The 10,324-nt window shown below is 40.5% G+C and overlaps 2 protein-coding genes across 2 annotated transcripts; both read right to left on the reverse strand.

The window, feature by feature from the left end:
• Window positions 1-73: 73 nt before the first annotated feature.
• On the reverse strand, window positions 74-5,113 carry LOC149111401 (uncharacterized). Its single transcript, XM_089291044.1, has 3 exons — window positions 4,779-5,113; window positions 2,487-3,068; window positions 74-2,180 (listed from the first exon to the last, which is right to left on the reverse strand). Exons 1-3 carry the CDS (start codon window positions 5,005-5,007, stop codon window positions 1,036-1,038), a joined length of 1,956 nt encoding a protein of 651 aa, XP_089147170.1. The 5' UTR covers window positions 5,008-5,113; the 3' UTR covers window positions 74-1,035.
• A 950-nt stretch (window positions 5,114-6,063) lies between these two features.
• On the reverse strand, window positions 6,064-9,395 carry LOC110051047 (peroxidasin homolog). Its single transcript, XM_089291045.1, has 3 exons — window positions 9,061-9,395; window positions 7,827-8,408; window positions 6,064-7,586 (listed from the first exon to the last, which is right to left on the reverse strand). Exons 1-3 carry the CDS (start codon window positions 9,284-9,286, stop codon window positions 6,448-6,450), a joined length of 1,947 nt encoding a protein of 648 aa, XP_089147171.1. The 5' UTR covers window positions 9,287-9,395; the 3' UTR covers window positions 6,064-6,447.
• Between the last annotated feature and the right edge of the window lie 929 nt (window positions 9,396-10,324).

The raw sequence follows: 10,324 nt of genomic DNA on the forward strand, positions 1-10,324 counted from the left end.
CAAACTCCGTCACGAGTGTAATTTACTTTGTTTCAACTTGGTGAGTTATTTAAGAAAGTGAGAATGGCATCTGTTGGTTTTCTTTTTTTTTTTTTTTTCGTATGTTTTTTTTTTTTTAATACGAGTACAAAGGTCAGTGAATTGAAATGTACATTAAAGCTTTCTAACTGGCCCCGGCTAATGATAAAAGTGTTGCCTTTTCATGCGACAAAGTGACGTCACTTTTACCACGTGAAAAGAAATAGCAGAAGTCTAGACCCAGGCTCGTTTCATAAAGCCTCACAAGAAAACTCCAAATTATTATTTCATATTCACCGTATTCAATAGCGTAAACAGTATAAACATCCAAGCGTCCGTTCGATCGCTGGAATAATTCAAGTGCTCACTGCTTAACAAGTTGAGCTTTTGTCCGCAGTCCTTTCCCTGAATCGTTTGTGCATTTGAGCCAAAACATAACTCTTCAGTTTTTAGCATTGCTGGGTTTCTGTCAGCTAGAGATGAGCCAGGAATATCATCCTCACAAAGCAAAACAGACATGTTAACCCAGTCACTTCTCCGATCATCTGTAATTTTTATCCTACAACGCCTCGTTTTCGCGTTTGACCGTTCGCTCACCCCAGGAGGGCCGCCATTTGTGAATACGGTGTATTAGCTGAAGAATTTCTATTGTCTAAATGTACATCACCATGACCCTGGCCATTCAAAGACCAAAAGAGATTTAGTGTAAATATTTTTTGTCTGAAAGTACTTTTTTAAAACAATTTTGCTTTATCTACCACTGATTCTAAGGCACCTGGGATGATGCACTCATATTTTGCTATATCCAGAAATTTTATCTCGTATTCTTTGTTCAATTACTGCTACAAGGAGTTAAAGATTGAAATATACATTTTTTTTTTTATTTCTGGTTAATCAGTCACTGAGATTACTCTGTTTTTTTTTTTTGTTTTTTTTTCTGTCAATTACCCAATCAATGAGTTCTTCTCATACTTGCCAAGTTCTGTGGTTTGCAGCTGCGATGTCAAGTCATTTACTTTACGCCTGACCATAACACTTGAGTTTTCCTAATGTATGATATCCTTCTTCGTCTGACTCATCAAAGTCTCCAAGTCTGATTTGTGTCACAGGCAGAGTAGACTTGTCTGCCAACAGACCGCTGTCCTCATACCATCCCCTAACGCTGTTATCACAGTTGCACTTTGTACCACCAGTACAAGAATTTGTTACTCCGCATGCGCACATATTGTCACGGCCTGTAGCTCCTCCCCAGTAGTTCATCCGTGTTCCATCACGTGACACCCACCAAGCATAACTGTTCGAAATAAACGCTACATCATTATTGCACTCAAACTTGATAAACTGTTCACAGTTCTGTGAGACTCGAGTGAGTGCTGCTAGCTGAGCGGTGCTGACTCCAGTGTATCGCACATATTTACCGTAACATCCTCCATAACTACATCCAGGAATGCTAGGACCAACATGGGTTCTACTTTCACTGTCGTGACTGATGACCGTCACGCCTACTCCGCTTTTGTCGCTCATGTCACAGTACACACTGAAGGGGGTCACGCCTCCTTTGCCATCAGGGTCAATCATATAATTACCTGAAAAACTCCCACTCCAGCCAGATTTTATACTGCTACAAGATACGGGCTTGAGAACTTCAAGAACAGATGTTACCTCGATAGAACGTTGAGAATTTTTTGCCATACAGGTGTAAGCCCCAGCATCACTTGAGGAAACGCTTGGAAGAAGCAAAGTTCCGTTTGGAAAAAGGAAATGGTTTTGAGGGAGATTTTGACCCGCTCTTTTCCAAAGGATGTCTATTGAACTTTGGGCTTTGCAATTTAATTTTAGTTTGCCGAAGCGTGATGCAGCAATTTTTGTAGGGGGGGTTACGGTAAATTTGAGTTTGTCAATCACCGTCACTAGTGCCACAGCGGAATCCTTTCCAAGGAGATTCTTTGCCATGCAAGCATAAGCTCCACCATCTGCTTTTGTTATATTTAGTATGGTCAGATTTCGATCAACAACTGTAGCTTTTTGTTTTGGCAATTGACGAAAAGCTTTACTCCACGCGACCGTTGGTGTCGGCTGACCAGTAGCTTGACAGACCAGGCTCACGTTCTGTCCCTCTTCAACTATGACAGACGAGGGCTTGAGAGAGATTACGGCGCCAACTGGGTAATTCGGTAAAAAAGTAAAACGAAAAAAAAAACAATTCAAATAATTTTTTGTACTCAGAGCGCAGTAAAAATTTCTAAAAGGTATGGAATATTTCGTTGGGCTAAACCGAACTTCACCAGCCACAATAACAATGTAAATGTTAAGAAGGGTTACATCAATTCGATATATTTTCGATTGTGAAACTTCTCATCAGTAAAGTAGACGAAGAGAGGGAATTTAAAGAATTTAGCGGATTAAAAGTGAAGAGTGACAGACGACATTCTGCTTCAGAGTAGTAGAAAGAAATAATAGTTAATCACCTTGAACAGATAATGCGGCCGATGAGGTTATTTCTCCAAGAATATTTCTTGCTACACAAGTGTACATTCCTTCATCTTGAGACGTCACATCAGTTATCATCAAGCCACCATGTGACGGTACAAATCGTTTATCTGCGGGAAGACTAATATTCCGTTTCAGCCAGGTGACTTTAGGTTCTGGGTTTCCTTCAGCTTCACACTGAAACGAGGCTGTACCGGATTCGTTTACCACCATGGACATCGGAGGTGCCGCAATTGAAGGGGCTGAGATAGATTTGCCTGGATCGCCCTTAGGCCCCTGTGGGCCTTCAGGTCCTGGAGGACCCTGAATTCCCTGGGGTCCTTGATTTCCTTTAGTTCCCTGGGGTCCTGGAGGTCCGGGTGGTCCGTGTTTACCTGGAGAGCCTCTGGGACCAGGTCTGCCTCGTCTTCCCCTGATGCTTTTGGAGCAATGAACCGTGCAGGCCTGGCTACTCAGAGCGAGTCTCAATTCTCTTCTGATGAAGTCACGATCAATAGTTTTGTTTGTATTTGATTTCTTGTTTTCAGTTTCCGTATTGCGTTTGTAACGAATGTGCAGCTCTGCAACAAACACAACAGGAACATTTTACTACGCAATTCACGTTTCATTTAGTCGATTAAACTCGTACTTCGGAATTCTCGTCACCAAAAGTCTACAATGTAAAGAATTGCATGAGATAAAGAGGCGGACAGTTGCACACCAAAAACTTCATAGAATTCGATAACCATTGATCTCGGAAATTAGCATATACGCCGACGATACAGTCATCTACTACACTGGGTCCCATGTTAACGCCCTCCAGGGAAAATCTACAAGAAGATCTCAAACGAGTTGAGCAGTGGTTTACGAGTAACAGACTAATATTAAATCATAGCAAAACGAAAGGACTACTCTTTGGAACAAGGCAACTATTGCAAACCTCATCAGACTTTGTACAGAAGATCCAAGGAAAGGACATAGAGAGAGTGAAGAAGTTTAATTGTCTCGGGGTTATGCTTGACGAACAACTTCACTGGAAAGAGCATGTTGACTCGATTTCTAACAAAGTCAACAAGCGACTGGGAATTTAATACGAATAAGATCTTGCCTTAGTCTTAAAGCAGCGAAGTGTGTCTACAATACACTTATAGAGCCAATCCTGTGTGATACGGACATCGTGTGGGGTGAATTGTCAGCCACTTCCAGCAAAATTTTACAACGGTTAGAAAATCGCGCTGCCCGCATCGTTTTAAGGCATGACTCTTCCAAAGACACTTTCAATGTTTTAGGGTGGGTTGAGCTAGAAACAAGGCGGAAAAGACATAAATGTACTCTAGTATCTAAATGTCTAAATAATCTAGTACCTAAATATTTGAGTGACTATTTCACAAGAAATAATACAGTGCGTAGCTACAATACTCGCAGAAGAACAGATTTGCACCTGCCCAAACCCAAACTTAGCCTTGCAAAACGAACTTTTACATATTCGGGCTCAGCTTTTTTTAACCTCTTACTCCGTAGCATTCAAAACGCCGAGTGACTTTCTTCTTTCAAAGTTTCAATTGACGCCTACAATTTTTAAATTTATAGACACTAGATTTTTATAAATTATTGCATGCTAGTTTATACTCTATACTTTTAATTATTACTTGTATTTTTAAATTCATATCTTGCACTTTATAAATTTATCTTGAATTTTTAAATTATCACGATGTCTTGTATTTTTAATTATTACATTCATAGTCCAGGGCCCCTCTGGATATCAGCCTCGTTGCTGAATGGGCCGCCCTGGCTAAATACAGTTTACCTTTACCTTTACCTTTACCATAGGGATAAATATAATTGGGATTCGACCTCATGCAGCAAATTGATCTCGTCTGATTTGAGCTACGTCAAACAAGATCATTTGGAAATACTTTAGGAAACACTAAAGCTCCATGTGCATAAGCCATCTAATATAGGCCTTCAGGCAACACAGAAGGAGTTTTCGTAATATTCTGTCTAGAAAGTTATACGCTTGATTTATTGATACTGTATAGTTTATCTTCTGCTGGACGTATATTTCCTCTTTTCGGCGTTATGAGGAAAGGAAAGCCATTTTTCATAGGCTTATATCTACAAGGTTATTTCTAACCCAGTTGTAAACTTTGAATTTAATTATCGGGCATGCGTTCTTGAAAGATATTAATGAGAATGTCGATTCGGTAGGAATCATGTTTCAGCTTTCTTCCTTTCAGCTGTAACTTCTTTAGTGCAATCGAATTTCCTCGTCTAACTGTTTTAGTACTCACCTTTGTTAGACTCACTGTGTGACATTTTCATCACAGATTCTTTGTCTTCGTGTGCTGTGTTTCGGTGCCCGAGCTTTTCCTCTCTTTGTTGATTCAAGACTTGAAACATTTGTCGATGAGCGTGAAGTTCCATCTCGACGTGAATCAATCCCGAAAGACAAATCACAGACAGAAATATCGATGAAAAGACCATTGTGCTCGAGACTGGGTGAGTCTTTGTTTTCTCCATAATACCGTTCTTCGAAGCTTTCAGAATTACCCAGTGGATGAAGGTATCTGATATACAGAAAGTGAGACTTGCGCCTTCAAGATCAAAGGTAGACAAAAACACGATGCCTGTGATGACACTGGGGCTAATCCTTGTCTGACCTTCAGTTCCGGTTTCAGCTTACGGCATTGGATAATGTTTGATTTTTATATTTTGGATGGCGTGTGGGGTGGGCGAGGAAGAGGTATTACGACATATGGAATTGTGTGTGTTGTGAGAATACAATGTAGAAATGTAGATATTTCTTAGTGGCCTAATTTTGGTTATGATTTTTATTACGCAGAAAATCCCGAGAAATTAAAAGCACTCTCTGCACAGAGAAAAGGGCTTATATATTGTCATCTTTAAATTTTGATGTGTGGCTAGGAAATGGTTCATAATTCTTGCGCGAATTGCTTCAACAACAGCGGTGGAATACAGGAATTTCTCTCAACAGAGAGACTTGCTTATATATTTTATCTGTTTTGTATCATTACCACTTAGCGATCTTTCTCTTACTAGCGCGCAGCTTGTTTGAAGGAAGAAAGTACTAACCTGCTAAAGATCGCCTCTGTACAATTATAACTTTTGTGCTTTTGAAAAACTTTATTTTGCGCCATGTTTGAGTCCGTGTGGTGAAATGGAAATCATTGTTTAACAATAGGCCATATACGTATTCCCGGTATTGGACTGGAACTAGCTTGCAGCTGAGTCTAACAGGGGAGTCTTTTAAATGCAAATGATATTCTCTTTTTAATGATGTTTTCCCGCATGAGCCTTCATTGTAAGCTATCTAGTTCCCACATTAGTCTGAAATTACCTTTGATCGCAAACGTGACAGTGCTGACAAATATCTTTTTGACCATATTGCATTGTGTGTTTGTGGTGGTGGGGGGGGGGGGGGATATATTGACTAAGTGTAATTGACAAAAACAAAGGTTCTTTTTTCATGCTAGCATCGATCACACAGAAGTGTTCCCATCATCCACAAACAGTCCAATTCCTTCTTTAACCTTACGCACTCCTACTACTTTAGAATTTGCGGAAAAATTATTTTATTTAGTTTAGTCCTAGAGATTTGTAAAATGTTTATCTGAAAGCGTTTTTCACTACGATTGATTTTTTTTTTCTGCCATTAATTCTAAGATACATGCCACTCAAATTTTCATTATCTCAGGTATTTCTAACTGTCTATTCTCTGTTCAAATGCTTCTAATTGCCATTAAAAAGGTTTTCAATACAAACTATTTAATGCTGGTTCGTAAGTTGTTACTTCTGAGATTACGTCTGTTCTTTGTCACTCACTAAAGTATTTAATAACTGAGGAATACATGACCTAAAGGCAATCCAATGAGATTTTCTAGCAATACTTCCAGAATTCTGTTGGCTTTGTAAAGCAGCTGTGAAGTCAAGTCATTCACTTCACGCCTGACCATAACACTTGAGTTTTCCTAATGTATGATATCCTTCTTCGTGTGAATCATCCAAGTCTCCCAGTCTGATTTGTGTCACAGGCAGAGCAGACTTGTCCGTCAAAAGACCGCTGTCCTCTCTCCAGCCACCGGCACTGTTGTAACAATTGCATTTGTTCCCATTGGAGCAAGAGTTTGTTACTCCGCATGCGCACATCTTGTCATGACCTGTAGCTCCTCCCCAGTAGTTCATCCGTGTTCCATCACGTGACACCCACCAAGCATAACTATTTTCAATAAACGCTACATCATTATTGCACTCAAACTTGATAAACTGTTCACAGTTCTGTGAGACTCGAGTGAGTGCTGCTAGCTGAGCGGTGCTGACTCCAGTGTATCGCACATCTTTACTGTAACATCCTCGACCATTACATCCATTAGTGCCAACATGGGTTCTACTTTCACTGTCGTGACTGATGACCGTCACGCCAACTCCGCCCTTGTCACGCATGTCACAGAAGACACTGAAGGGAGTCACGCCTCCATTGCCATCAGGGTCAATCATATAATTACCTGAAGAACTTCCACTCAGGCCAGATTTTATACTGCTACAAGATACGGGCTTGAGAACTTCAAGAACAGATGTTACCTCGATAGAACGTTGAGAATTTTTTGCTACGCATGTGTAAGCCCCAGCATCACTTGAGGAAAAGCTTGGAAGAAGCAAAGTTCCGTTTGGATAAAGAACATGATTCTGAGGAAGACTTTGGCCCACTCGTCTCCAAGCAATTTCTATTGAACCTTTTGCCTCACAATTCAGTATCACATTGTTGAAATCGAATGCAACAACTTTCTTTGGAGGAATTATAGTAAATTTAAGTTTGCCAAGAACCATTATTTGTGAGACAGCGGAGTCCTCACCAAGGAGATTCTTTGCCACGCAAGCATAAGCTCCACCATCTGCTTTTGTTATATTAAGTATGGTCAGATTCCCATCAACAACTGTAGTCTTTTCTTTTGGTAATTGACCAAACGCTTTACGCCAAGTGACCGTTGGTGTCGGCTGACCAGTAGCTTTGCAGACCAGGCTCACGGTCTGTCCTTCTTCAACGATGACAGATGAGGGCTTACGAGAGATCACGGCGCCAACTAGAAAGTACGTTAAGTAAAAAAAGGAAAGAAGAAGAATATAAAGTACTTTCCTGTACTCAGAGGGCAACAAAAATATCAATTCGATATATTTTCGATTGTAAAAAACGGACGAAAACTTTCCATCAGTAAAGTAGAAGAAGAAAGGGAAAGAATTTAGCGAATTAGAAGCGAAGAGTGACAGACGACATTCTGCTTCAAAGTAGTAAAAAGATGATTGGTAAATGTATAGTATAATACCTTGAACAGATAATGTGGCCGATGATGTCACTTCTCCAAGAATATTTCTCGCCACACAAGTGTACATTCCTTCATCTTGTGACGTCACAGCTGTAATCATCATTCCACCACTTGACGGTACCACTCGTTTATCCGCGGCAAGACTGAAATTCTGTTTCAGCCATGTGACTTTAGGTTGTGGGTTTCCTTCAGCTTCACACTGAAACGAGGCTGTACCGGATTCGTTTACCACCATGGACATCGGAGGTGCCGCAATTGAAGGGGCTGAGATAGATTTGCCTGGATCGCCCTCAGATCCCTGTGGGCCTTCAGGTCCTGGAGGTCCCTGAATTCCCTGGGGTCCTTGATTTCCGTTATTTCCTTGGGGTCCTGGAGGTCCGGGTGGTCCGTGTTTACCTGGAAAGCCTCTGGGACCAGGCCTGCCTCGTCGTCCCCTTATGCTTTTGGAGCAATGAAGCGTGCAAGCCCGGCTACTCAGAGCGAGTCTCAATTCTCTTCTGATGAAGTCACGATCAATAGTTTCGCTCGTATTTGATTTCTTGTTTTCAGTTTCCATATTGCGTTTGTAACGAATGTGCAGCTCTGCAACAAACACAACAGTAACATTTTACTGCGCAATACATGTTTCACTTAGTCGATTAAACTCGTACTTCGGCTTCTCGTTACCAAAAGTCTACAATATAAAGGACTGCACGAGTTAAAGAGGTGGAAATTTGCACACCGAAAATTTCATAGAACTCAGTAACCGTAGGGATAAATATAATTGGGATTCGACCTCATGCAGCAAATTTATATCGTCTGATTTGAGCTGCGTCAAGCATGATGATTTGGATATACTTTAGGAAACACTAAAGCTCAATGTGAATAAGCCATCCAATATAGGCCTTCAGGCAACACAGAAGGAGTTTTCGTAATATTCAGTGTAGAAAGTTATAAGCTTGATTTATTGATACTGAATAGTTTATCCTCAACAGGACGTATATTTGCTCTTTTCGATGTTATGAGGGAAAGGAAAGCCATGGTTTATAGGTTTATATCTTTAAGTTTATTTCTAACCCAGTTGTAAACTTTGAGTTTAATTATCACGCATGCGTTCTTAAGGGATTAGTTCTAATAAAATTAGAATGTCGATTCGGTAGGAATCATGTTTCAGCTTTCTTCGTTTCAGCTTTAACTTGCTTAGTGCAATCTAATTTCCTCGTCTAACTGTTTTCTCAATGATTTTAGTACCCACCTTTGTTAGACTCACTGTGTGACGTTTTCACCACAGATTCTTTTTCTTCGGCTGTTTTTCGTAGCTCGACCTTTTCTTCTCTTTGTTGATTCAAGACTTGAAGCATTTGTCGATGAGCGTGAAGTTCCATCTCGACGTGAATCAATCCCGAAAGGCAAATAACAGACAGAAATATCGATGAAAACACCACCGTGCTCGAGACTGGGCGAGTCTTTGTTTTATCCATAATTCCGTTCTTCGAGGCTTTCAGAATTACCCAGTGGATGATTGTATCTGATACATAGAAAGTGAGACTTGCGCCGACAAGATCAAAGCTAGACAAAAATATGTTTTGACGCTGGGGCTAATCCTTGTTTGACCTTCAGTTCCGGTTTCAGCTTACGGCATTGGATCAGTTTCAATTTTAATTTTTCCGGTAATGTTTTATTTTCCTAGATGGTGAGTGGGGTAGGTGAGGAAGTTGTATTAAGACCTATGCCATCGGTTGATGTTTCTGTTGAGATAACACAATGTAGAAATGTAGATATTTCCTCGTGGCCTTATTTTGGTTATTGGTTTCATTGCGCGGGAAAACCCGAGAACTTAAAAGCACTCTCGGGGTGGGGTGGGGAATGCACTCTGTACTGAATCTTTGAGCGAGGGTGTGCTTCTGGAACACTGAAACCTTTCTCCTATACTAGACTATGATCTGGCCTGATTTTGTAACCCTATTCTATAGACTAGGCACCAAAAACCCCACCCCTTCACCAGGAGTTTGTCAATAGTGAAAAAACTTTATCACTATCGTAGTCCAACATACGCTGACTGGTCCGAGCCGTACCAATATCTTAGAAAGTCACTTCCGAGTCCCACTATTTATAAAATGGCCACTTTCCCAGTCAGTGTACCAAAAATCTCTGATTTCTTTACACTATCCCAGACTAAACTGCTTGAAAATCATAGAGAGTTTTTTTTTATTTTATCTTTTTTCTATACTTACCACTTAGCGATCTTTTTTCTCTCACGAGCGCGCGAGCGTGTTTCGGGGAAGAAAGAACTAACCCGCTAACGATCGCCTGCACAATTAGAACTTTGCATTTTTGAAAAACTCTATTTCGCGCCATGTTTGAGTTCGTTCAAAACTACTGGATGTTTGCGTTGAAATGTAAATCATTGTCTAACAACAGGCCATATTCGTGCTCTCGATATTGGACTGAAACTAGCTTGCAACTGAGTCCAATGCGGAGAGTCTTTTCTGATTGCAAGTGATATTAATCTCATCTTT

Source organism: Orbicella faveolata, unplaced genomic scaffold (assembly GCF_042242905.1).
Source record: "Orbicella faveolata isolate gen_17 unplaced genomic scaffold, um_ofav_v1 contig_24, whole genome shotgun sequence".
Lineage (NCBI taxonomy): Eukaryota > Metazoa > Cnidaria > Anthozoa > Scleractinia > Merulinidae > Orbicella > Orbicella faveolata.

What these genes read in the sequence shown, in the direction of transcription:
- LOC110051047 (XM_089291045.1), bottom strand. Translation starts at nt 9,286, where the DNA reads ATGGATAAAACAAAGACTCGCCCAGTCTCGAGCACGGTGGTGTTTTCA. An exon ending in ACACAGTGAGTCTAACAAAG is followed by an intron (nt 8,409 to 9,060) that starts GTGGGTACTAAA and finishes TGTTTGTTGCAG; the next exon opens with AGCTGCACATTCGTTACAAA. An exon ending in GGCCACATTATCTGTTCAAG is followed by an intron (nt 7,587 to 7,826) that starts GTATTATACTAT and finishes CGTACTTTCTAG; the next exon opens with TTGGCGCCGTGATCTCTCGT.
- LOC149111401 (XM_089291044.1), bottom strand. Translation starts at nt 5,007, where the DNA reads ATGGAGAAAACAAAGACTCACCCAGTCTCGAGCACAATGGTCTTTTCA. An exon ending in ACACAGTGAGTCTAACAAAG is followed by an intron (nt 3,069 to 4,778) that starts GTGAGTACTAAA and finishes TGTTTGTTGCAG; the next exon opens with AGCTGCACATTCGTTACAAA. An exon ending in GGCCGCATTATCTGTTCAAG is followed by an intron (nt 2,181 to 2,486) that starts GTGATTAACTAT and finishes CGAATTACCCAG; the next exon opens with TTGGCGCCGTAATCTCTCTC.